This window comes from Arvicanthis niloticus, chromosome 5 (assembly GCF_011762505.2).
Source record: "Arvicanthis niloticus isolate mArvNil1 chromosome 5, mArvNil1.pat.X, whole genome shotgun sequence".
Taxonomy (NCBI): Eukaryota; Metazoa; Chordata; class Mammalia; order Rodentia; family Muridae; genus Arvicanthis; species Arvicanthis niloticus.
Window position 1 is genome coordinate 16,492,688 of NC_047662.1, and position 27,587 is coordinate 16,520,274.

Sequence of the window (27,587 nt, forward strand, 5' to 3'; positions counted from 1 at the left end):
GCTGCAATCCCCACAGACTCAGGTCTGCTCTGGAAACCCCTCCCCACCATCAAGAATCCTCTCCTCCATTCTCTCCTGACCACCAGCCGCTGGTGTTGTGGTGTGACTAGTCGGTCTCTCAGTTCAGGGGAAGCGGCCTAGCCCACGACCTTGGAGGAACCCGGGAGAAAGCTTCACTAAAAGGCAGTATTTTTCCATTGCTCTTCTCGGTCACCTCAGCTGGCTTTTTGCTGTGCAAAGAGGCAAAGGGCACCAGGCCCCAGCAGGAACCCACCCCAAATCTCTGCTCTCGGCTCTCAGAGATGGGGGTAGGGACGCTCTGTGGGTGAGGGGCAACAGGCGGGAATCCTAGAAAGAGAAGGGGCTCTTCCTGGGAACTTGGAGCCCACCAGTGAAGCTGAAGAAATTTGCATTCGGAAATCCCTCCGCAATATTTTTAGGGGATTCCCACTCCTTCGCTGCCCCTCTATTTATCCTTCCAAAAGCTTAAAACAGTTCCAATGCGCCTGTGCTGGGTCTTGGGAAGCGCGAGTCTGCGCGGACGGGGGGGGGGGGGGGGGAAGAGGGAGGGGACAAGAGAGCTAGCGGTCCCGCCCGGTGATGTAGGCAGCCATGGGAGGTGGAGCCGCGACGCCTGAAGGAGTCCCCACTGCAGCCGCGCTCTGGGTCCACCTCATCCAGCAGCCACCAGCCCCTGCTCTAGAGACGTCCCTGCCGCCGAGTCGGCGGCAGGGACAGTGGCAGTCGTCCCTATAGTCGGGCCTGGAGGACATTTATTGCTCCAGACCCTGTCCCTCCTTGCTTCCCAGACGGCTGGAGTCATTCCTGGGAGAAGCTGTTCTCCCAAGTCGATCAAGCAGCCGCACGGGCATCTCAGTGGCCAGCCCGGCTAGGCACCGGGCATCTGCGAAGCCAGCCCCTCCGGACATTGGGCATCTCACGCAAGGACTGTCTTCGACCGCCGCCCGGCTTGTCGCAAGTCCTGGGCGGTGGGCTTCTGAGCACCTTTGGCCTTCCCAGGACCCAATTGAGCTTCCTCGCGCTCCCAGCCCTTTGAGCCGCCGCGATGCTGCCCTGGAGAAGGAACAAATTCGTGCTAGTGGAGGACGAGGCCAAGCGCAAGGCGAAGAGCCTGAGCCCCGGGCTCGCCTACACGTCGCTGCTCTCCAGCTTCCTGCGCTCCTGCCCGGACCTGCTACCGGACTGGCCGCTGGAGCGTCTGGGCCGCGTGTTCCGCAGCCGGCGCCAGAAAGTGGAGCTTAACAAGGAGGACCCCACCTACACCGTGTGGTACCTGGGCAACGCCGTCACCCTGCACGCCAAGGGCGACGGCTGCACCGACGACGCCGTGGGCAGGATCTGGGCGCGCTGCGGGCCGGGAGGGGGCACGAAGATGAAACTGACCCTGGGTCCGTACGGCATCCGCATGCAGCCGAGCGAGCGCGGCTCCGGGGGTTCGGGGGGCCGCAGGCCGGCGCACGCCTACCTGCTGCCGCGCATCACCTACTGCGCGGCGGATGGGCGCCACCCGCGAGTCTTCACCTGGGTCTACCGCCACCAGGCGCGCCACAAGGCCGTGGTGCTGCGCTGCCACGCCGTGCTGCTGGCGCGGGCGCACAAGGCGCGCTCCCTGGCCCGCCTGCTCCACCAGACTGCCTTGGCGGCCTTCAGCGACTTCAAGCGGCTGCAGCGCCAGAGCGATGCGCGCCACGTGCGCCAGCAGCATCTCCGTGCTGGGGGCGCCGCCGCCTCGGTACCCCGGGCTCCACTGCGCCGCCTGCTTAACGCCAAGTGCGCTTACCGGCCTCCGCCGGGCGAGCGCGGTCGCGGGGCTCCGCGGCTCAGCAGCATCCAGGAGGAGGACGAGGAGGATGCGGAGGAGGAGGAGGACGATCGGGATGGCGAGGGGGGAGCCCTGCAGCACGAACGGCCCGAAGTGCTCAGCCTGGCCCGGGAGCTGAGGACGTGCAGCCTGCGGGGTGCCCCGGCACCTCCGCCACCAGCGCAGCCCCGCCGCTGGAAAGCCGGCTCCAGGGAGCGGGCGGGCCAGGCGCGCTGAGAGCGCAGGACTAGGACTCGGGGCCCTTAGACCCGGCCCAGCAGATTGACCTGAACTCCAACCCGGCCCTGCCCGCTTCCGCCCCCATGGTCCCTGGCCTGCCGCCCTCGCGGTCACTGTTATGGTCGCCTTGCTCCTCATCCTAGCTCAGGGTGAAGTAGGATATGCCCTTGATTGTTGGGGGGTGGAGGGGAGTCCGTATGTCCCCACACTGGGAGTTTCCCTGGCCTACCACTGTGGAATTGCCCTCATGCTTTATGCCAAGTCTCTGCCCACAGACGAACCAACCAACCTGCTCTCTTCCCAAAAAAAAACAGCCTCTCAGGAGAAAGGGAACCCCGGGAGGGTGGGTTTGAACCCACGACCCGGTCTAGGTTAGGAGTAATGGCCCTGCCCTTGGTCTCTTATTCCTTGTAATAAGAACCACCCTAGAGAGATTTCAGATAAGGAAGAGGGTGTAGTGGCTGGGGAGAACTGAGGTCAACCCCACAGAGGGCTCCCACCTGGGGCCACACACACAGGGACAGTTACTACGCCTCTAAAGGGGACTGAGATGGTCCTGTCTACATGCAAAGAACAGAATGAGACAGGTAACAGCCCTGTACTAGGCAGCTATCCAAGCCTCTGCCTTGGCTTTCCTACAGGACTCTGCTCATCTCCTCTCTGCAGACAGAGAACTGGTCTACTCTAGGTACCCTGTATCCTGGACCAAGAGGGAACCTCCCAAGGAGGTAAGAACACGTGTCCCAGACAAGCCAAGGCTTTCAGAGCAAGCAGGTTCCGACCACAGCTGCACTCACATGCAGGCTGAGGGAGGAAGAGGCACTAATGCGGAGATGGGAGTGAGCCCAGTCCAGGTGTCTCCACAAGGCCATCAAAACCCAAAGATCTATGTCATCTACTGATCATTGTAAATAAAGTGGGTCTGCCTTTTCAGGCCTGTCACCCCTCCTGTGTTGTGTTTGCCAGGTCTGCTTCGGGTGAGATTGTCATCACAAACACCAAGGACAGGAGAAGGGCCCAGAAAATGCCCCTTTTAAGTGTCGGTGGCCACCTCCCATGATCCCCGGCTTGCTGCTTGCTGCCTGGAAGCTGTTCCCGGAATGTCAGGGGAGGAGGCAGCAACATATGCTTTGTCTGAAAACCGCACCAGCCGAGTCCTAGAGGAACAGTCCCTGTCTATCCCATCAGTCTGTCTGTCTCTGCCTCCCACGATGTCTGTACACCAGGCACTCAGATGCAAGTCTCTCTGGGGCATTTGTGTGGGGGTGTGGGAGGAGTGTATGCTGAGTTAGGGGCTTCTCTTTAACTATGTATGTGTCATAGCCTGTATATAGACCATGGTGCCACCCGGTTCAGGGAAGAGAGGAGGGCAGAGGGTAGGAGAAGAGGGTGAGCAGCCCAGATTGTTTTTTGAAAGTCTGGAGGAATGTGTCCAGATCCTAGGACAGTGAATTTTGAGCTTTTACATCTTCAGCCCTGGCCTGAGCTAGGTACTGGTCTTGGAGCTACTCAGCACTGATGATTAAAGTGACATATTTCCCTGAACAGGGGGCAGCAGCCACTACACCATGGCTGGATGCTTACAGGGTCAGAGGTCAGCTGGAGAAAGCTAGTGCACGCCGGTGACTGATTAGGCAGCAATGTCCTGTCTGTTGTGTCCCTTGTACAACTTGTCAAGGTTTCTGCTGGTGTTTATCCCACATCAGACAGAAGAAGAGGTGACATGTCACACCTGGAGAGAGCTGTGGGCTTCAGGGGAAGCCTCTAGGGTTGGTTAAGATAGTCTCACAAAGTAATAAGGTTACAAGCATGCCCTTCTGAATACAAATGGTACAGCAGATGGTCCATTTAGGGTACCAGAGCCAGGTGCTGTGGCTACTGGAGCCCTCTCCTGAGCTGGGATAGTCATACCTGAAGTGCCTAGAATTCAAGGGGCAGGCAGCAGATGATAACTTACAGGCTTGCTTCCAGTTTTCCACTTTTTCCTCCTCTGGCACACACAACACAAAGTGCACACGCAAACACACTGGTATAGCATCCCCCTTCCCTCAAGCGATGCTCTCCAGAAAAAGCCTGGAAGTGGTCTTCCTTGCCACAAGCCCATTTCCAGTGTGTTTGGTGGGAGTGCTGGACCAACACCTACCCTCCAGTAGGAAAGAAGGCGGCAAAAATACCACAGGCTAGTTAGTGTCTCCAGCTGCCACCTGGCCAGAGTCGGGTGTCTGGGGCTGCCCCAGATTCCTGGCACCCCTGTCCTCCAGGGAGAGGGTGTGTCCTGAAAACCACACCTACTTCTCAGCACTTGGGCAGCCTGCTGTCCTCAGATCTCTTGCTCTGGCTTTAGACTCCTTGCTTGTAGCCTAGAACTGGGGTGGGTTGGACCAACCTAGAACTTACTAGCCTAAAGTGATCTAGAACTGACCGCAAATCCTCCTGTCTCAGCCTTCTTAGTGTTTGGATTACATAGTGGTGCGCACCTTCCAGCCCAGCATCCAGGCAGTCAGAGCCAGCAGAACTTGGTGAGTACAAGGACAGCCTGGTCTACATAGCAAGATCCAGAGCAGCCCAGGCTATATCATGAGACCCTGTCTCAAAAACAAACAGTGTGAGCCACCACTGCCCAGCTGGACTATTGGTTTTTAAACCACATTTTTTCAGTCTTACGTCTGTTCCTGATGCCATGGGGAACAAGTGGGTGGATGTAATTGGGGGAGGAGCTTACCCACCCTGTTCTAACTACGAGAAGGTGGGGGGCTCTAACATACTAAGGTAGTCCTCATATTTTGTTGGTCCATGACCTCATATTTTGTATAATGTCAATGATGTGAGTGTACAGTTTTTAAAAACTGATTTATTTTGAGACAGTCATACTGTGTTAGCCTTGGCTGTCCTGGAGGCCTTACTATGGAGACCAGGCTAGCCTTGAACTTCCAAAGATCCTCATGCCTCTGCCTCCCAAGTGCTCCCAAGATTCTTGCTTGTGCCACCATGCCTGGGAGATTTTTCTCTTTTTAAGTGATGGGAGGCCCTCTGAATGCTCAAGCCTGAGGCTTGGGCCTGTTGGCTGACCCAGCCAGAGGTGCATTATGGGAGCACTTTAGGCACAGCAATAAAGAGTGGGAAGTGTTGCCCTAGAGAGGCCTTCAACAAAACTCTCCTGGGAACTGTGGGGCCTAAATCCATCTCCCCGATTGCTCCAGAGGGGCTGACCAGTGATCAATGTGATATGCCACGTTCATAGCTCGATACATGATCAGCAGGCCTGTCAGCCAGCCATCTTGGCTCTCGGGTGTGTGTCCCCGTACTGCTTCCTGGTTTTCCAGGTGTCAGAGCACACTCTACCTCTAGGCCTTTGCACTGCTGTTCACACTTCGGGGGAGGGGAGGAGAGGGGATTTTTTTTTCCCCTTTGGCCTCTGTTTTCAATCCTATCCATCCTTCAAGGCCCAGCTCCACCTACTGGAAAATTTCCTTAACCCATGTTCCTCTGCTCCTGCCACTCCAGGGGGGATCTCTGCTCTCACTCAGCCCAGGGTTTGGTCTCTGCTTTCCCCATGGTCCTTGAACTACCATGACCGAATGTCTCATTCGTGTTCATCCTACACATTCATCGCCATGTCTGCACATCTTTGTCTACAGTAGGACAGAGAGTTGGTGGGGCTCAGTGATTATTTGCTGAATGAACACATGAATGAGTGAGCCAGACAGAAGAGCCATCATAGGCTTGGAAACCAAGTGGGTGGAGGCAGAGTCCCTCTGCCAAGCTTCCGTCAGATGTGGTAGGATATCCTCAGTTGCCTCATTCAGTGAGACGATGCCTGGGGAGACCCATGGCCTAAATAAAGCTGCTACTTACAGGTCTGCTCAGCTCTCCAAAGCCCCAGGTCAGGGTCCTCTCTCTGGGCTGGGCTCTCCCCAATCCCAGAGCTGACTTTCCCAGAGCAGAGCAGCCTCTGGTGATGGGTACTTGCCTTCCAGATTCACTGGCTGGGATTGGCACTTCGATGGGCAGAGGAATGGTCACCTAGACAGCTGCAGCCTCTAGTTTAGTACACAGGGAGTAGACTTCAGGTCAGCATAGTTGAGACAAGCTGAATGCCAGTCTGGTGGACTTTGATACGACTTCAGGCAGGTTCTGAAAGGCTTTTGGAGCCTCAATTTCCCATTTCTAGGTGAGCTGACTTCTTAGATGGTTGGAGGATGATGTAATTTGTGTACTGGTTGTTACACAGTTTGAGGTAGCTAGTGCTGTTACCATTTTACCTGGAACTCCTCAGGCAGAACTAAAATGAGATTGGATCCCAGGTCTCCAATCAGAGCCCCAAAATGTTGGATCCAATATCTTAGACCTTTTTCATGTGTCTGTGTGTGTGATGTTAGTGCATCTGTGTGTGTGTGTGTGTGTGTATGTGTGTGTGTGTGTGTGTGTGATGCTGATGACAAAAACTCTCCTCTCTCTCTCTCTCTCTCTCTCTCTCTCTCTCTCTCTCTCTCTTTCTCTCTTTCTTTCTCTCTCTCTCACACACACACCTTATTCTTTGAGGCAGGATCTCTCAGTTGGACCCAGAGTTTTCTAGTACAGTTAGCTAGTATTCCTATCCAGGTTGCCTTGGGGAGTCTGTGTGGTGGTTTGAAAGAAAATGACCCCAATGGGTTTATAAGGAGTGGCACTATTAGGAGGTGTGGCCTTGTAGGGGTAGGTGTGGCCTTGATAGAGTAGGTATGGCATGGTCAGAGGAAACGTGTGACTGGGGGCAGACTTCGAGGTCTCAAGCTCAAGTCTCTTCCTGATGCCTTTGGATCAAAATGCAGAACTCTCAGCTCCTTCTCCAGCACCGGGTCTGCCTGCATGCACCATGTTTCTCATCATGACAATAATGGACTGAACCTCTGAAACTGTAAGCCAGCCCTAATTAAATATTTTCCTTTATAAGAGTTGCTGTGGTCATGGCATCTCTTCACAGCAATAGAGCGGTGTCTAAGACAGTACACTCTTGTTTGATCTGGCCAGTTCCGTCCTTTTCCAGTCTGTAGTAGAAGCTACTTCCTCTTCTCACAAGCTAAAATCTGTCTCCAGCAGCCCCCTCCATCTTGAATGTGGTCATGTGACTGCATTATGTCACTAGACCAGTGTGTGCAACTCTGGGACCTGGATCATGTACGTGATGCTTACCTTATTCCCAGGCTTGCTCCTTTCTGGGAGCAATGGCCTCGGCAGCCCTACTTTAGAGAATATTCGGACAGGCCATTCTATGAGATGGCCTACCAGGGGACTTTAAAACAACTCAAAGACAAGACTGCTAAGCTAAGCATAGTGGCCCGTGCCTGTCATCTCAACACTTCTCAACTGGAAGCAGGTAGATCAGGACTTCAAGGATATCCACCTTGAAGCTATCTATGTAGTGACTTTGAGGCCAGACTTGGCTATACGAGACTCCGTCTCCAAAACTTAAGACATAAGTAAATCAAAAGAAAGCTGGAGCGAGGCCAGCCAGTACTACCCCAGGCTAAAGTGTTTTCTTTTTATCTGATGCACAGAACTAACTGTAGGAAGTAAGTCAGACCTGGGGAGGGGGTGGAGTCAGACCTGGAAGGGGTGGAGTCAGATCCGGGGAGGGGTGGAGTCAAACCTGGGGAGGGCGTGGAAATAGACCTAGTAGGGATTTCCTGGAGGAGAAGGATGGAAAACCAAGGAAAGGAGATGCACGTACGTAAACCACCCGGTCCCCGCCCCCGCCCCATCTCCTTTGATCACAAGAGGCTTGTGAAGTGGGGTGTATTTCAGCATCTGTCCACAATGTGAGGAATGGTCCGAGCTGCCTCTGAAGTTGGGGGCAGAAAAGGACTCAGCAGCAGGTGAGGTGGTTGACTTTCGGCCATAATCCTGCCTGTGATCTCCTGCCCCTAGGGACCCTATGGGACCCTCCAGCAGCCTTTGAAGCCAGGCGATCTTCCAGCAGCCTTTGTCAGCTAGGGGATCAAAAAGAACAGCCTCCCATCCCTCTGTGTCTTACTCAGTCTCCAGACCAGAGAAGACGCAGAGATCTCGCCTACCACATGAGCCGAGGCCCTCATCCCATTAGCTGACCACCCAATCCTTCCCACGGAAGCGTAGATGGTGGTGAGTCCTGGGAAATCTGCCTTGAACAGGTCAGCCATGGAGTGAACACCAACCAGGGAACAGCCAAGGCCCCGGCAGAGATTGCATAATCTGTCTGAAAGGATGCAGCTCCAGATGTCAGACTCCGTAGAGATCTATTAAATTTCATTAAATTCCTCTCCCAAAATCATAAAAGCAACATGTTCTTATTTGAAAAAAGAGAAACAGCAAATACACAAGAAAAAGTGAGTACCCTCCCCCCATCCCCACCCCCACCCCCACCCCCACCCCTGCCACGGCTGATGTCCCATTCTGCCACACCGCAGCATGCACACGCCTACATGGTTGATATTACAGTCTGCACTCCCCCTCCCCTCTCATGCACACGATACAGGTTTTGCAGTTTGTTTTCACAAAACAATCGGTCTTTGACACATTATCCTGCAAAGAGCTATGCTCACACTTACCTCACACTTGGTCCTGCAGCTTCCCGGATTCAAGTCCAACTCATTCTTTAAATAGCTGCAGAATGTACCCAGCCTTTCCTGTTTAGTATGCTTAAGGCATCACTATTTGAAAACGTGTCTAGGAAGTGTCTATTGCATGTACATCATCAGAACTCACTTCTTGGGCTAGAGAGTTGCTTCAGCAGTTAGGAGGACTGGCTGCTCTTTCAGAGGACCCAGGGTCCATTCCAAGCAGCACGATAGTCCCTTGCAGCCATCCATTACTACAGTTCTGGGGCCTCTGATGCCCTCCTCTGCCCACCAAGGGCACTACACACGAATGGTGCACAGACATGCAGGCAAAACATTCATACACATAAGTCATGCGTGGTTCATAACTTTAATCTCAGCCTTCAGGAGGCAGAGGCAGGCTGATCTCTGTGAGTCTGAAGCTAACCTTGACTACTACACAGTGAGTCCCAGGCCGCCTCGGGATGCATATGACATCCTAACTCAGAATAAAAGAAATAGATAAATAAATAAAATCTTTTTTAAAAAATTCCATGCCAGCTTCAGCTACATAAGAAGCTCGAGTCCATCCTGTCCTACATGAGAGCATATCTCAGTAATAAAGAAACAAAGAGAGAGAGAGAAGAAATGGAAATAGCTAGAGAAGCTATCATAAATGTGAAAAATACTAATTATGGTAATGTTAAAATAATACAAAGAAATAACTTTAATTTGTGTTTGTATGTTTTTAATCAAGTGTAATATATGTTATATGTGTATTGTATGCATTATATATATTAATATGTATATATGTTGTATCATATGCTATATTATAATAGAATCTATAACACAATACATATATATATTATATATATGATTATATGTGTTATATCTATATTATTTAAAACTTGTGTCTACACACAATCCTTGGTTTATATGATGTTCTGGTGTTGGGGTATCTCAGACAGTGTGGATGGAGCAGGCCAATCTCACTACCCAAACCCTGGAACCTGGGTTCCAGCAGCAATAGGATGCCTACGGGCTTCAGAGGACAGCTTTATGGAGTTGGTTCCCTCCTTCCAACCCCACATAAATTTTAGGGATTGAAGCTCAGACTACCAGATTTTTGAGACAAATGTGTGTGCCTGCCAAGCCATCTCACTGGCCCAGAAAATGATCAATTTTCAAGTAATTTAAAGAAAAGATGTCCATTTTATTAAAAAAAAAAAAAAGTAGAAAAAGGAAAGATGAGAGTGAATCAAAACTAGCACAGGGCCCTGCCTCAGAACCCAGTCCACCCAGCACAGGGCCCTGCCTCAGAACCCAGTCTACCCAGCACAGGGCCCTGCCTCAGATCCCAATCCACCCAGCACAGGGCCCTGCCTCAGATCCCAGTCCACCCAGCACAGGGCCCTGCCTCAGATCCCAGTCCACCCAGCACAGGGCCCTGCCTCAGATCCCAGTCCACCCAGCACAGGGCCCTGCCTCAGATCCCAGTCCACCCAGCACAGGGCCCTGCCTCAGATCCCAGTCCACCCAGCACAGAGCCCTGCCTCAGATCCTAGTCCATCCAGCACAGGGCTCTGCTACAGATCCCAATCCACCCAGCAGGTGCAGAGGCTCCCATGCATTGCTTCAGTGAGGATTGACACATGGGAAAAGCTAAGAGGCGGGCTTATGCTGAGCTACCGGGAACACCTATAGACCCTGCTGCAGAACCAGCCAGCCAGGAGAGCTGCCACCATTGCCACAGACTCCAGAACCTCCCTGCTCAGGACAGCTGCCGGGACTTGAATCCACCATAGCCCTTCACAACACTGAGAAGCCAAGACCGACCTGGCACCAGGGGCCACAAAGGAACCAGATCACATCTGCCACAGTGCACCTCTCCCTGACCCTCAAGTTCCTTTCTGATGCATCTGCTCTTTTGAACAGAAGTCACATTGAAACAAAAGTCCTAGTTGTGTGGGTACCTGGAAGTGCCTTCTCTCCAGCCCCCAAGGATCTAGAGCACAAGAAGCCAAGATGGCAGTGGTGGGGAGGACAGGGGTGGGGCATGACTGGACTGAGCAGGGTCGTCTTTAATATGTGCTCACAGCCTATTCATCACAACCTCCATGTCCACCCCCACTTTCTTTTCCTAGACTTTCATGAAAACATCATAAAGTGGTGTCACCAGACCCAAGGTAGAATGTCAATCAAATGAGAAGCTGTTAAACTGTGGTGCACACCTTTAATCCTAGCACCTAAGAGGCAGAAGGCAGGCAGATATGTGAGTTAGAGGCCACCCTAGCTTACACAGTGAACTCCAGGACAGCCAGGCTTATGTACAAACACCTTAGCTGGAAAAAAACACAATGAAACCTTGATTGTTTGCTCCCAAAGGATCATTTGGCATCCCGTATTTGCTGCATCTGGTTTCTACATGGGACATCCTGGGTGATATTCCTGTCTCCAGGTTATCAGGTTAGTCATGACTCCATTTTGATAATCTATACTTATGGACTAAATTGTAAAGTTTACCACCCAAAAACCTCCTCATCAAAGAGAGAGAGAGAAGGGGGGAGGGGAGAGAGAAATGGCGGAGAATGAAATCAAGGTTGGCACCAGCAAGAAATCTGAGCGTGAGCCTAGCCTTTAACGGCTGAGCCATCTGAGATGGCTTTGTGGTTAAGAGCACTGACTGCTCTTCTAGAGGTCCTGAGTTCAATTCCCAGCAACCACATGGTAGCTCACAACCATCTGTAATGGGATCTGATGCCCTCTTCTGGTGTGTCTGAAGACAGCAGTGGTGTACTCATATACATAAAATAAATAAATCTTAAAAAAAAAAATCTGTGCCTGACAAGTCAGGAAGGAAGCGTCTGCAGTGCATGCCTTGATACAAACATCCTCCCCTCCACATCCCCCTCTGTGGCCTTGGCTTTCAGCACGCCACTTGAACAATCTGAGGTTTGCCATCATGGATTGATCATCCACACTGGACTCAGGAGGGAGCTGAGGCAGGCAAGAGGCAGCCATGCTGAGGTGGTGTCACCCCCTATTAACTTTTTCAAGTAGCCAAGGAAAGTGACAATACTCGCTAGGGAAGTGTCAGAGGGTCCAGAGGCAGATTTTTCTGTGTTTTCATGTAGAAGAGCTGGTTACTATGCCAACCTAGAACTCATCCCAGAGCTATCCCCCACCCCCTCCCTCTGGTCAGCCAAGCATAAGGAATACACAATTGCTAGATCTGAGTCTCGGCTTTCAAACCAGTGGCTCTTTGGGGGTTTGCCGATGGACATGTAATTTTTTGTCTACTAGAACCTCTAAAGAAGCAGAGACCATGGTCTTGAGAAGGGGAGTGCCCTACTTCCATCTCTGTCTCTGTGATAAAATACCACGCCAAAAAGCAACCCGGCAGAGACAGGGGGCTACTCAGCTTCCCGGTCACAGTCCATCGTTGTGGGAAAGTCTCAGCAGCAGGAACTGAAGCTGAACAGGTCACAGTCAAGAGTGGAGATAATTCAAGGCGTGAGTGCTTGCTACTCAGCTCTCCCTGTATGTCTCTCCAGTCCAAATCCCAAACACAGAATATGTAGCCCACTGATGCATGGGTCTTCCCGCCTCCACTAACCCAATTAAAGAAGGAATTCCTCACATGCATGCCCACAGGCTAACCTGAGCTAGACGATGTGCCACTGAGACTCGCTTCTCCAGGGATCCTAGGCTGTGGGAAGTTGACAATTAAGGCCACCACCACAGAGAACAAAGCTTTGTGTTCCCTGAGCTATGAATTATGGAAAAGCAGTATCTCGCTGTGCTGGATTCTGGCTGCAACGAATGCCAAATTCTTCATCCCGGACACTTTTTTTTTTTTTTTTTTTTTTTTTTGTCTCCTAGCTGGCTCTAACAAAGTCCCAGTAGCTTGTGTCACTAACACATAAAACAGGGAACTCTGGTGGTGAGAATATACAGGAGGCGTGGCCAGCACATCACATGCTTGCCTTTTCGTTTTCGCTCAAAAATGGACGAGGGGGCTTCCGTCCAGAAATGATGCTGTTTGGACTACCACAATGCTGGAGATTTGTTAATCTCCCTGGGATCCCTGGCAGAGCCAGAATAAATGTCTGCTCCCACAGGGACTAACTAATCTGGGTAACTTCCATAATGATAGCTTCCAGTGTGGCCAGCAGGCCACCAGATGGCAGTCTGGCCCTCTCAGGACCTGGTACCATGTTGATGGCTGAGTCACTGTTCTTGGCAGATGGGCACTTCTCTGTGGTGGAAGACAAAGGTTAGACAACTAACTGCTGGTCACCTCAGGAAGAGGACCACCGTTTTGTTCAGGCCACCTGCATACTCAGCCCAAAAACAACCTTCCCTGGCTTCCTCTATATTAGGTGGATTCTGGGAATGTGTGGTTGTTGTTGTCGCCTAGATGTGATGTCACTGGGTTCGGAGCCTGATACCAACACAGTCTGTTGAGGAAGGCTGCTTTCCCTCTGCTATGCAGGATCCAGGGCTCAAACTCGGGACATCAAACTTTACGCCAAACGCCTTTACCCCCTGAGCCATCTCACTAACTCTAAGACAAATTTGAAAATGGAAGGCACAAGAATGTGGGACCTGAGTCCCTGAAGGCACGTTGGGACTAGACTGAAAGAGAAATAAAATTATATTTGATATGAACCAAGCTGAGTATAGTGGTGCACACCTTTAATCCTTGTACACCAGAGACAGAGGCAGGAGGATTGCTGCAGGTCTGAGGCAAGCCTGGGTTACATAGAAGACCTTATGATAAACAAACAAACAAATAGCTGATCTGTGGTGGCATGCACCTTTAATCCCAACACTCAGGAGGCAGAGGCAAGTGGATCTCTGAGTTTGAGGCCAGCCTAGTACACAAAGGAAGTTCCAGGACAGCCAGAACTACACAGAGAAACCTTGTCTTGAATAAAAACTAATACTACTAATAATTAATAATAATTAAGACAATATTCAAACCATTATTTGGAGTTTTCTGAAACATAATCCAACCCAATACTAACACTTTGAATAAATCATGTCAGAGGAGAAATACAAAGTGTAGCAATAACTGGATACAAGGGTAATCTAGCCACAACATCGTCCATCCCATAGTTTACCAGGTGTGTCTTAGGGTTTTACTGCTGTAAACAGACACCATGATTAAGGCAACTCTTCTAAGGACTCTGGAGCTGACTTACAGGTTCAGAGGTTCGGTCCATTATCATCAAAGCCCGAGCAAGGCAGCATCCAGGCAGGCATGGTGCTGGAGGAGCTGAGAGTTCTACACCTTGCTCCAAAGGCAAACAGGAGAAGATTGACTCCCACTTGGCTAAGGAGGAGGCTCTCATTGCCCACCCACTCAGGGGGTTCTTGTCATCCAGCGGTGGGGGTTCCAGCAGTACCTTCTGAGGTTTACAGCAGCTCCACTCCAGAGTTTATAGTATCTTGGATCTACAACATCCGCTCCAGGGTTTCCTGGGATTCCACCCCAGGATTTACTTCGGCTTCACTCGTTTTGATTGTGAGAACCTCAAGGCAAGCCCTGAGAACACTGCAGCAAAAGTTAATACCTTAAAAAGAAGCAGGCTGCCAGGCACACACCTGGAATCCCAGATACTCAGGAGGCTGAGGCAGGAGGATTGTGAGTTTGAGGTCTGCCTAGGCTACAGAGTGAGTTCAAGGGTAGCCTGGTCAAATTAGTGAGACCCTGGCTCAGACATGACAAAGAATGAATGGTAGAACACTGGTCTAGCATGTACCATATAATATGATACGATAAATTCTTTTATGTGTATGAGCGTCTGCCTGCAGGTGACTGTGCGCCATGTTCATGCGTGCTGCTCATATAAGCCAGAAAAGGGCATTCGGTCACCTGGAACTGGAGTTAGAGATGGTTGTGAGCTACCATATGGGTGCAGGGAATCGAACCTTGAGCTGATGGTCCCAAACACTGAGACATCTCGCCCTATCTGCCTTGTTTGACTTGAAACAGGCTCGGGCTCAGGCTCTCGTTACATAACCCTGTCTGGCCTTGAACTCAGAGATCAGAGATCTGCCAGCCTCCACCTCCCCAGTGCTGGGGGGGGGGGGGCGGGGGGGTATTTTTGGGCAGTAATAATGCCATTTGTAGCAGAGTGTGCTTTAAAGGGACCAAAAGATTAAAAATAAGAACAAGCTTTCTTATCTTGGGGCCCATGGAATCTAGGAATTTGGAAAGAAAATTTCACTAGCTGCTAATAAACATTTACCTTACCGTTTTATAAATGTAAACAACCACTGGGAGTAATTATCAGGCCCAGTGACTTTGACCCCAATACAAATTCTGTTTCCATATCACTTTATTACCGTGATTAAATTATTGACTGATAAATATATTTTTTTTTTACTTTGACTACACCTTCAAAGTCACAGTAGTTAATAAACCTATTTCTGGATCACGCTATTTGGTGTGTTGATTAAAATGTATGTATCCTTGCTGGGGTGTGGTGGTACAGCCCTTTCAGCCCCCACTTCAGAGGCAGAGGTAAGTGGATCTCTGTAAGTTCAGGGCCAGCCTGGTCTACATAGTGACTTCCAGGCCAGCCAGGATATATAATGAGACCCTGTTTAAAACTAATTATATACGCTGATATCACAAATATTTTAATTATTCTAACAATTATTTCACTACATTTCAGCATTTTCAAAATGTTTTCCTAGGCTTCACAAGACTACCAAAGGGGCAGGGCGCCATAAAGGTTAATGAGTCCTAAAATAAAGACAATTTTACACTGTTAATATTAACACCAGGGGAGACAGGATTAACAATTTTAATATTTTAAATTTTTGTTGCATTTATTTATTTATTTATTTATTTATTTATCTATTACTTATACGGAGGGAATGAGCATATACCATGACATACGTGTGAAGGTAAGAGGACAAACTGGGAGAATCAATTCTCTGCTTTCACCACATGGGTCCTGAGAATCAAACTCAGATCACTTGATCAGCAAGCTCCTGTTTTCATTGAACCATCTCTCTGGCCCTGACTTTTTTTTTTTTTTCAAAGGATAAGAAATAGAGAAATATATATGTTTAAAAGAAAAAATAAATTAATAAGATATACTAATCACTAATTCACACCCCTTATACCAGCCAAAGGTGTAAAGCAACATTAAAATGTATATGAATTAAAGCTGTAGTCAGAGTTTAACAAACCTTTCCCAGAACCTGAGAGATCAGTTAGTCAAAAATATGACTCTCTTCCTCATGTGTGTGTGTCTGTCTCTCTGTCTGTATGTGTCTGTGATGGTGTGTGTGTGTGTGATTGTATGTGTGTGTCTGTATGTCTGTGTATGTGCCTGTGTGTGTCTGTGTGTATGTGACTGTGTGTGTATGTGTGTTTGTGTCTTTGTGTGTATGTATGTCTGTGTAGCCCTAGTTGGCGCTAAAATCACTCTGTAGACCAGGCCAGTCTTGAACTCACAGATTTCTGCCTGCCTCTGCCTCCCAAGTGCCAGGGTCCAAGGCATGTGCCACCACATCAGGCTGAACATAAATATTTTTGCAGAATCAGATTAAAAAGTTCTAAGTATCATGCAGAACTTCATGCTTAACATATCTAGAATACATTTATTTTTTTCCATACGTTATAAAAATCAGCCTGTGTTAAGTCATCAGCAAAACGGTAAGTTTCAAGTTCTGACAAAAAAACAAAAACAACAAAACATGTGATTTTATCCAACAGTTATGAACCTTTTGATGAAAGAGAAAATTTCTAGGGGAAAAATAGTCCCTTCAACTGGTTAACTGAACTGACCCAGGAGAAAACAGAAACTCCTAATAGTCCTACAGACTTTTCCCCCCAAGTTCTCAGTATGTAGGCTAATTTACCTCAGCCTCTCAGCTGCTAGTATCACAAACATGCATTGCATGGATTGGCTCTTTTCCTACAACACTTAAAGAAACTAATGGTTTAAGTTCTTTCTTTTCTTTTGAGACAGGGTTTCTCTGTGTAGCTCTGGCTGTCCTGGAACTCACTCTGTAGATCAGCTAGCTTGAACTCAGAGATTCCTCTTCCTCTTCCTCTTCCTCTTCCTCTAAGTTCAGGGACTAAAGCCATGTACCATGCCTGACTGTAAGCTTTTTCTTAAGAGAAAATATTTTCTCAAGATGCTTTCTGTTCTGCTCTAGGGACAAAAAATCCTAGAACCTTCCATAAGCTACCCAAGCCTCCTCAATATGGTGGGGTTTTTTTTGTTGTTGTTGTTGTTGTTGTTTTATGGAAAGCTTACTCAGATGTCAAGAAATAAACTATTCTAACCTTTCACGAAAACCCTTTTATCTAAAACTGACTCTAAAATGTATGCAGAAGATCAGAAGGATTGAAAAACTGGTTCTAAAATGTATGCAGAAGAGCAAACTCCAATGGGAAAAGGGTGAGAAGGTTTGCTCTCCAGGAAGCAAGACTTACTTCAAGTTATGGCAAGAGGACAGACAACTGGGGGTGTGGCTCCTGGCGGAGCACTTGACCATTTGAATAAAACTTTTGCCTTTATTTTTAGCATAGGGGGAAAAAAGGAAGGGGAAGAAGAGGAGAAGGAAGAAGAGAACGGAGTCAGGAGGGGGAGAAAGGAGGGGAAAGAAAAAGAAGGGCTGGATAGACAGTGTGGTGGTTAAGAGAGCGGAAGAGTGGGGAAGCTCTGGCAGAAGACACAGCAGCTCCCAACAGACACACAGGGGCTCACAATTGTCTTTATCTCCAGTGCCAGAGGGTGCTATACCCTCTTCTGGGCTCAGAGAACTCCTGCATGAACATGGTGCATATAAAGTCATGTAAGCGCACACACACAAAAATGTAAATAAAATAAATATATAAATAAGAAATTTTAAATAAATATTTTTTAAGAAAAAGAAGAGTTGGAGAAGGAGGGAGAGGAGATGGAAGGCCACAGGCATGGCGTGTGTAAGAATGAACAGAATCATCAGCAGGACAAACAGAACCCAGAGTTATTCACACATATACAGTATATAATTACTTTTCTGTTGCAATGATAAAATACCATGACCAAGAAAAATTACAGAACGGAAAGGTTATTTAAGCTTATGGTTCCAGAATAACTAGACTCTATCATGTCAAGGAGGCACAGTAGCAAGCAGCAGGCATGGTGGCCAGAAAAATAAGAAGCTGGGGGTGGGGGGAGGGAGAGGGAGACGGAGAGGGAGAGGGGGAGGAGGAGGGGGGAGGAGGGGAGAGGAGGAGGGGGAGAGGGGGATGGGAAAGGGAGGGGGAGGGGGAGAGGGAGAGGGGGAGAGGGGGATGGGAAAGGGAGGGGGAGAGGGAGAGGAAGAGGGGGAGAGGGGGATGGGAAAGGGAGGGGGAGAGGGAGAGGAAGAGGGGAAGGAGGAGAAGGAGAGGGGAGAGGGAGAGGGGGAGGGGGAGAGGGAGAGGAGGGGGAGGGAGCTGTAGTGGGGTACAGTTATGAGGCTGTCAAAGCCCACCTCAAATTACACACTTTCTCCAGCAAGGTTACACCTCCGGAATCTCCCCAAACAATGTCACCAACTGGGGACCACATGTTCACATGTTCAAATACTAAGCCTCTGGGATACATTTCTCATTCAGACCTTCACCTTTCAATCCCTGGAACATACCCAGTTGTATTATAGATCTCTGGGGAAAGGAGACTGTATTCTATGACTGGTACCAGGGTAAGTAGATAGCAGACTAGAGTTAATAAAAAATCAATTCTCAGTAAAGATCTAAACCTTTCCAAAGTGCCTCTTCCTGTGGGTGGTCTTATGGATCCATGCACATAGGACCGGAATCAGCAGGTCTGGAGGTCAATACACCTTCATCTCACAAGTTCCCAACAGAGAGTCCCTCAGTAAGGTGGCAGGAGTTTGAGGCCTCCAGCTAGCCCTTCTTTTATTGTTATATTTAGACAGAGTCTCAAGGTGTACCCCAGGCTGGCCTGGACTTGGCTCCTTATGTAGACCAGGCTGGTCTTGAACTCACAGAGATCTGCTTGCCTCTGCCTCCTTAGTACCCGGCTCCCAGTGGTGGAACACTTACCCAGTTTCTTTCTCTGTGCTGCTCTGATGGACACATCAGTCACATCCCATTTATTTCAGTGAAAACTGACTAAGGAAGTTGACCAAGCTCTTCCTGTGTGCGTGCACTATGCTCTTTCCTAACGTCTCTTACTGATTTCCCATAAATTACTGACTGTGTGCACTATTAAACATCTGCTGTTACTTTTTATGTTTGTTTGTCAGGGTCCAGCCTCAACACCAGATCGGAGTTCTCACCTGGAAGCAGGGATATCTGGAAGGCACATAATAAATATACACAGACTATTTTTTGGGTACAAGCTGACCGGCAATTTTTCAAGGCTTACAGTTTCTCTCTCTCTTTTCTCTCTTACTCTCTGCTTTCTTTTTCACTCCTTCACTCGCAGCTTGAGGCTGCACACACTCTACATTCTCCTGCACACTCTGCTTTTCTCCTGTGTGCTTTTCTTTTCTTGAACTCCCACACTTCTACAGGCCTCTGTGCGTTCCTGTTTCACTCTCACACACATCTCACACACACCACATGCACTCAACTTTCATTCACACACACACTCTCCATATACACCTCACATTCTCTCTTCACTCACTCTTCACATTCTCTCTTCACTCACTCTCTACATGCTCTTCTCATGCTCTCACTTGCTCTCTCTCTCGCTCGCTCTCCACATCCACCTCACATGCTTCTTCATCTTTCTCTTGCCCCAGTCTTTTATTATTACTCCAAAAGTATAATCATTGCCAAATCAAATTCAAAAGAATAACCACATCCCACAAAGAACTAAGAATTACAGTTGTTCCCCCAAAGTTTCCAGCTTCCCCATTCCCAGGCCTGTAACCACAATAATAATAATTGCAAACTTATCATTCATTATTTAAACTTTAACTTTTCACTTATTATTCTTCAGAGCTCAGAGCTCTGAGCTCATCCACTTGCATTTTCCTGTGAAGCTCTAATGACAAATGACATGGGCAAAACTGCCAGGCAGTGGCCAGAACGAGTCAAGTTAACCCTTAACTCAGCAGTTCCACTAACTTTCTGCTTCTGCACATTGCACACAATGACTCTCCTAAGAGTCCCAGTGTTTTGACTTAGTTTTACTAATATATAATTGTATGCATTCTATACTTGCTTATCCAGGGACCACTCTTAAATGTGTGCAAAACTTACTTCATAACTTCAATAGTTTTTTTTCCTTTCTCTGGGTTGGCTCTATTCATTTTCTAATAATTTCTTCAAACTTTCTTTGCAAGCCAAGCATTAATCTGGAACTACCATTGTGCAGTTATTGCACTGTTTCCAAGATGAGAACACACAGCCTGCACCTGGGCCATTAGGACTGTGCTGTGCTGTGCCCCGTGCCTCAGTTTTTAATTGTTTAAGAATCATTACATCAAGGAACATCTAGTTTCACAGAATTCACCAGAGCAGAAGGAGAAGAAAGTAGGAAAGTCAGATATAATAGAATAATTATGCACCCTGAGGCCAACTGAAAAACAGTCACACACAAATGAAATCTATACATAGTTGTCCAGGGCTAAGGTAAGGAGAAATGGGAACAACTGGTTTTAGGTTTTTGTTTGTTTGTTTGTTTGTTTGGGGGGTTTTGTTTGTTTGTTTGTTTTACAAAGAGCTGCCACTGGCTACTGAGATGTCTCCATCCGGGCCTACTGCAGGCAGTCCCTGTCCCTGTCCCTGTCCCTGTCCCCAGCATTTGTTTCTTTTAGTTTTCAGCCTTCAGTTGTATTTGTCTACAAAGTGCTCTGTGGGATACAGCTTGAGTTTCATGTGGCCAAGTCTGAAGGCTCAAAGTGTTTGAAAAGCTCCAATTTTATTGTTTGGAAAAGTGTCTCTCTATGGCCCAGGCCAGCTTCAAACCCTCAGTAATCCTCCTGCCTCAGCTTCCCAGGCACTGAGAACATGGCTTGCTCTGTGGAATGTTTGTTTCAGGCTTTCCCTGCTTTTCTATTAGAATGTCTGTCTTCTCTTGAGTTTAGGGGGTCTTTAAATATATATTAGAGATCTTTCTCCTCCAGGAAGTGTTAGGGCCCTGAGAGTCTGGCCTACTCTAGGTGTGGGCTGTTTTTACTCCTGTGCCAAGAGGGCGCTGAAGATAAGAGTCATGGTAATGTCCAGGACTGCCTAGGAAAGCTGGGAGTGACCACGGCGTGGCTAAAGGGTGCCAGGAGACTCTGATGGCATCTTCACGACACCCACCTTGTCTGCCACAAACACCCTTCCCCCCATCATTTAAGACTCCTCCCAGCTCCTGTCACCTAGAAGACTCTCCCAGTCGACCCAGCCCACCCCTCCGTCTAGACTATTAGGCATTGCCACAGGCCCCAGGACCTAATTGTGTGTTACAATCTTTCTCACCCATTGATTTTCTGTCTCCTTCACTGCAACGCACCCCTCCTCATTAGGTGGTGCCCAGAGCAAGCCCCGTCACACAGCCATCATTATAACATGAAGTAACATGTGTTGAGCCCTTGCTGCCACTAGGCAGTGTCCTAAGAGGCACATGTAGCTCAGCTTGCTTGGTTCTGACCCTCCTGGGGCTGGACGGATGGTTCGGTGGTTAGAACACTTTCTGCCCTCCAGGTTTGCTTCCTAGAATCCATATCCGGCGGCTCGCGACCACCCATACCTCCAATTCCAGAGAATCTGACATCCTCTTCTGGTTTCCGTATGTACCCACACACCCACACAGACACAGACACATAAAAAATTGGGGGGCAGGAATCATTCAGAAGAGCAATAATCTTAGGAGCTGGTCTATCAGTCAGGGCTCTGAGGTCTACAGAGCCAAAAACTCAGATAGGCCTAACCTAGAAAGGAGTGTATTGGCTTCACAAAGAGGCAAATATGCCTTCAGCCCTGGCGAGAAAGTTTCTTCCCTCTCCCTCTCTTAGCCTCGCATCTTTATGGTGGCTTCAAACTGCAAGCAAGCCCTCTGGACCATAGGAAGCTGGCTATCAGCAGTAGTTACATCCTGGATTAACAGGGAAACACATTGCCACCAACTCAGCAGAAAGAGGAGGCTTCTGATTGGCTCGTGTTGCCAGCACCTGCTGACAGTGACTGGCAGCCCACCAGGGGTTCTCCTCTGAAAGAAGCTAAATAAAAGATGCAGGCTGTAGGCCATGTCTCTGAGCAGAGTTTTGACCCAGTGGATCCTGTCTCATCGATGGGGACACCAATGTTATTCTAACTTCCTGTGAAGCCAGAAGGATGCAGAGCTCACTTGCCTCTACACCCAAAAGAAAAGAATTATCTGATTGTCCAATCCACAGGCCCACTCCCTGACCCATCCAGATTCTCTGAAGTTCTGGGGTAGTTGAGAGCCTGGAACTCCAGTATCAAACAAAAACAATGTTCTGGTTTCCCTTCTGTCGCTGTGATAAAACACTGACCAAGGACAACTTGGGGACACTTCCATGTCACAGTTCAACACTGAGGGAAGTCAGGGCAGGAACACAAGCAGAAGCTTACAGCAGAAGCCATAAAGCAATGGTGCTTGTTGGGTTGCCTATAGGCTCATGCTTAGCTAGCTTTCTTATACAGCTCAGAATCACAGGCCTAGGGAATGGTGCTGCCCATGGTGAGCTGGATCTCCCTATGTATCAATTAGCAATCAAGGCACTCCTCCACAGGCCAATCTGATCTGAATAATCCTCCATTCAGATTTCCTTCTCCCATAACTCTAGTTTGTATTAGGTTGACAGCTAAACCTAACAGGAAGCCTTTCCCTCCATGGTGCATGACCCACTGAACATATGATTATGTCTTCCCTTGCTTTCCCACTCTTCCAACAGCATCTGCTGTGTGTCCTTTCCTCATTGATTCATGGCATGTGTCTTCCCAGAGGGATCAGAAGGACCATAAGAGACCAGACACACCACACATCAGGGTGGCAACATAATGTCTCCAAGAGCCCACTGACCACTGCTTCATATCTTACACTAGGAAGAACTAAGTTCACCACCCTTGGGCCACTGTGATGGTTCAGTAGGTGAAGGTGCTTGCTGCCAAGCCTGATGACTTCAGTTCGATCCCCAGGACCTATATGGTAGGAAGGAGAGAACAAACTCCTACAAGCTTCACACATGCACTGTGGCACAGTCTTTACATATACACACAACCAACCAGCCAATTAATCGACAACTGTCAAAAGGTGAGATTCAAGGTCATCTTGGGGTAGGTGAGGCCTGGCTACCAGCCTAGCCAAAATTCAGTGATTTCCAGGTTCCACAAGAGACCCTGCTCAAATGAGTAAGGTGGAAAAGTGATAGACGGAGACATCCATCCAAGGTTCTCCTCTAGAATCAGTGCACGAGCACACAAACACACACACATACACAAACACACACACTACACACATACCACACACCACATACACACACACTACATATACACATACTACATATACACACACACCATATACATACACAGCACACACACATACCACATACCACATACACATACATACATACACATACACTGCACCATGCACACATATACATACACACACATATACACACCACATACACACACACCACACATACCACACACACATACATACATACACATACATACCACACACACATACCACACACACCACATAACACACACATACACACACATACCACATACACATACATGCACACCACACACACATACACCCCACACATACACACACACAGAAAGAGAGAGAAAAGGAAGAGAGGAATAAAAGATCTGTCCTCAGATACTCCTGTTCTTCCAGCAAGGCAACTGACTTTCCTTAAGTTTGTATAAAGTAGAATGTGTTTAGAAAATTCTGATAATATTATTGATCTATAATTTAACTCTAAGCAGGTTGCCACATCCACTCATGCTCCATTCAACAGACATTCCTTTCCCTTCCATGAAGAACTATTGAGTCATTGCTGGCTCCCAGTCTCTACACTGCTGAGTTGCCATGGGTAGTCTCCATCTACGACCAGGCTCAGGTTCAGAGCTTCAAAGAAGTCAAAGGCTACCACTAGCCTGGCAGTCACCAGAGTCCTAGTGCTGTGGACTCCAGGAGACCAGAGCTAGGCCTGGCAAGAGGTGGGGTTGTCAGCAGAAGCAGGGACACAGTTCAGGGTTGCCAGCTACTGACTCTGAAGCATTCTCCTCAGCAGCAGCCAGGCCTTGATTGATGCCAGAAATAATTTATGCCAGGATGAGTCAGTTTGCAACTAGTTTAACTTTGTGAAAGTTTGTTTGTGGGCTGGAGAGATGGCTCAGTGGTTAAGAGCACTGACTGCTCTTCCAGAGGTCCTAAGTTCAATTCCCAGCAACCACATGGTGGCTCACAACCATCTGTAATGGGATCCGATGCCCTCTTCTGGTGTGTGTCTGAAGACAGCTGCAGTGGGCAGCTTTTTTTTAAATTTATATTTATTTATATAAATAATAAATAAATGAATGTTTTTAAAAAAAAGTTTGGTTGGTTGGTTTTGGTTTTCAACACAGAGTTTTTCTGTATAACCCTGGTTGTCCTGGAACTCACTCTGAAGACCAGGCTGGCCTTGAACTCACAGAGATCTGCCTGCCTCTGCCTCCCAAGTGCTGGGATTAAAGGTGTGAGCCACCACCACGGGGTGTTTTTAAGATTGTTTTAAGTATAGGTTTAAGCACTGAAGGGAGGAAGGAATAGAGACAGAAATAGGGAAGAGAGGGACAGAGGTGAAGAAAGAACAGATGATAAGAGCCAGAGAGAAGACTCAGGTGGCTGCAGAGATGCCGCAGAGCTTAAGAGACCTTGCTGCTCTTCCAGAGGATCTGAGTTCAGTTCCCAGCATCCACATCAGACATCTCACAACTTCCTGTAATGTCAGCTCTAGGAGATCCAGCGCCCTCCTCTGGCCTACGCTGGTACCTGCGCTCACATGCACATGCTCACACATAGACACACTGCACAAAAACACCTATTAGAAATAATAAACATGAAATATTTTTAAAAGAAAAGGATTATAGTTCATACTCAAGAGGGAGTGCAAACCAAATATCTCAAGAAACACAAAAGCTCTCTTTCTCTCTCCCTCCCTCCCTTCATCTCTCTCTGAGTGTGTGTGTGTGTGTGGGTGTGTGTGTGTGTGTGTGTTATGTGTGATGTTTTGTGGCTTTTAAGAGTACGGTTACCTTGCTCAAAGGATTTAAGGTTTAAGTGAAAATATTTTAGTATACCTATTTTCATTATAACAACTTTAGCATATGACATTACAAGATTGTTTCTGGAATGTATTACTCAGGTTTATAAACTTAGATAAAAATATGGGTCAAAAAGGCCAAAGGAACCCTTTTACAATGTGTGTGTGTGTGTGTGTGTGTGTGTGTGCGTGTGTTTGCATGAGCAAACGTGTCATTTGTGATACGTGACTCTGGGTGCATGCTTGCCATGGTATGCACTTGAGGGTCAGTGGGCAACTCTGTAGATTCATTTCTCCCTCCCACCTTTGCCTGCTGAGGCTCTCACTCAGGTTGTCAAGCTTGCTGGCCAACCTTTACCAGCAGAGCCCTCTTGCCTGGCCCTTTCCTGTCCTTGTATCTTCTCAGGGTGAGGTGACTACACATTGAATTCTATGCCAGGCCTGCTGTGCGGAGAATACCACCACCTTTTCCCCAGTGGTAATGATACCTGCCCTAACTCCTGCATCAGTTACATCCACAGATCTGTCCTCACATGGAAGGTTTCCACCCAGGAGGATGAGCAACTAGAGGGCCGGGTGCTTGCTGCCAGCTTGAGGGGTGTGGGGTAAGAGCCTCTTGAGCCTGGAAATAGTGAAAGGTGGGAGGATATCTCTAATGGAAGGAGATGTCAGGAGGAAATGAGGCAAGCCTTACCCCTGCCCCAGGCATTGGCACTGCCAGGGGTGGGTTTCATCTATGTATGGCTAGGAGCTCAGAGTCCTGGATGCAGGGTTGCTAGACTCTTGAGCAAAGGTGTTTGCTTGTGGGGCGGGGTGGAGGATGGGAAGATGCTGCCCCATCCTCAGCTCTCTCCTGCCATCTTTCTCCCACCACACAAGCATCACAAGCCGTCGGAGAATCTGCTGACTCAATCTTGTATCCTGGCCATCCGGGGACACTTGGACCTGTCTGGCTGCCCTGGCTGCAATCCCTTCTATACGGACTTGGCAAAGTCACTTAAGGACAAAAAGCAGGTTTGTTTGAAGTGTTTTCAAGTGCCACTTCTGGATCCTCTTCCCGCAGGCTCCCTGGACAGTATTATCATCTCATCCTGATAACCACAGGAAGGGAATGCCAACTGTGCACCCATTTTGTAGATAAGGAAACTGAGGCTCGGAGATGTAACACAGCTCTGGGGGGAGGGGAAGAGAGAGAGAGAGAAAGAGAGAGAGAGAGAGAGAGAGAGAGAGAGAGAAAGAGAAAATAAATAGATACCTGGAATCCAAGCCACAGCCCCAATCCAAAGCTCCTGTACTTCTGTTGCTATTCACTGTAGACAGAAGAAGGTGCCAACGTTTGTCAAGGAACATTTGTGTATGAGAAAAAGAGGCTAGGGCGTAAATCTATTTCCGGTACCACCAACCCAACAAAGTCCATGAAGAGGAAGGAAGAAGGAGGGTCCTGCTTCCCTCCAGCTGAGATGGCTTTAATGGCTGGGTTGGGACAGGGAGGAGATGAAGCCAAACCACTGAAAACAGAGACCTTTCCCAGGCTGTGTATACCTTCTGACTTGGCACGCTGGCATGGTTGTCCAAGTTCTGAACTTTCAGCCTGATCCTGTCTCTCGGTTTTAAAAAAAAGCAAGCCACTAAATATTCTGAGGGCTCTGGATCCTTTGAGCTTTGACCTCAGGTGTCACACAGACCCACCCAGAATCCTCCTCCCTGGGACGGTGTGTCTACAGCCATCCACTGAGGTGGCACCTGCCCTGTGACCCACTCTTGATCTGTGTTGACAGTGAATGAAGTTGTTAAAGGAAATTGTCTCACTTATGGGCACCACGTACCGGTCCACCATAGGACTCCCCAGCTCGGTTCTAAACGCCATATCCTCCGGGCTCCAGCCCTGGGAGACTCCGCTGCTAAGTCCTGGCCAGCATCCCGCCAGCCTGGGAGCCAGCCTCCAGGTCTCCGTCTCGCGGAGGGACACACCCCGGGGGAGGAGCCACCTCTCTGGCCAGCGCAGGCAGACCGCCAACACCGGTTTCCTCTCCTCTGCAGCGGCCAGCTCACCCTCCTCAGACCGACATGGCCCAGGAACGCCCCTCCTGTGCCGTTGAGCCCGAGCACGTCCAGCGGCTGCTGCTGTCCTCTCGTGAAGCCAAGAAGTCAGCCTACTGCCCCTACAGCCGCTTCCCTGTTGGGGCTGCCCTGCTCACCGGGGACGGGAGAATCTTCTCTGGTAAGGGCTAGCGCCGGAGTCCCCTTTGGGGCAGCCTGGATAGGGGCCAGGGACAGGTGGAGAGGGGAAACAGCATGGTCCCCTCCTCGCTGGTCCTCTCCCGCTCTCGCTCTCGCCTAGGCTGTGGGGTCCCTCAACTGCTTGTCTACACAGAGGATCTCTGTTCTTAGAAGTTTGGAGTGGGGAAGGGAATTTGCAGGTGAGGTAAAGGAGGCCCAAATCAAGACCACTCAAGACCCACAGGGCAGGAGACTCGGATTACTTACTGAATGCCCTATATGACCAGTATTCACCTGCCCATCAGTTCTTTCTCTGACTTCCTGACCTAGGTTAGACCCATTTTTAGATGAAGAAGTTGAGGCCAGAGACATGTCCTAAGTTACAGGAGGCATTGGTGATGGGACCCAGGGCTGGAGCTCCCAAAGCCCCACCTTCCTGCACCCTGGGGTGCTGAGGATGGCTGGTGAGATATGGCATCAGGCAGACAGAGGGGTTTTTGTTTTGTTTTGTT

General features: G+C 48.9%; 2 protein-coding genes and 1 long non-coding RNA gene across 3 annotated transcripts in view; 2 read left to right on the plus strand and 1 right to left on the minus strand.

Moving 5' to 3' along the window:
- The first annotated feature begins 585 nt into the window (after positions 1 to 585).
- Positions 586 to 7,634, plus strand: Fam43b (family with sequence similarity 43 member B). The gene has a single exon (XM_076933891.1). The coding sequence runs from the start codon at positions 1,067 to 1,069 to the stop codon at positions 2,057 to 2,059; it is 993 nt and encodes a 330-aa protein (XP_076790006.1). The 5' UTR covers positions 586 to 1,066; the 3' UTR covers positions 2,060 to 7,634.
- A 5,723-nt stretch (positions 7,635 to 13,357) lies between these two features.
- LOC143442311 (uncharacterized) lies at positions 13,358 to 26,802 on the minus strand. The gene is made up of 3 exons (XR_013110367.1): positions 26,682 to 26,802; positions 26,111 to 26,165; positions 13,358 to 14,176 (listed from the first exon to the last, which is right to left on the minus strand). It is a non-coding gene; the product is annotated as an uncharacterized LOC143442311 (long non-coding RNA).
- Positions 26,713 to 27,587, plus strand: part of Cda (cytidine deaminase) — a 31,254-nt gene continuing 30,379 nt past the window's right edge. The window contains exon 1 of the mRNA XM_034503218.2: positions 26,713 to 27,076. Within this exon, the coding sequence (XP_034359109.1) occupies positions 26,923 to 27,076 (154 nt within the window). The 5' untranslated portion in view covers positions 26,713 to 26,922. The remainder of the gene's footprint in view (positions 27,077 to 27,587) is intronic.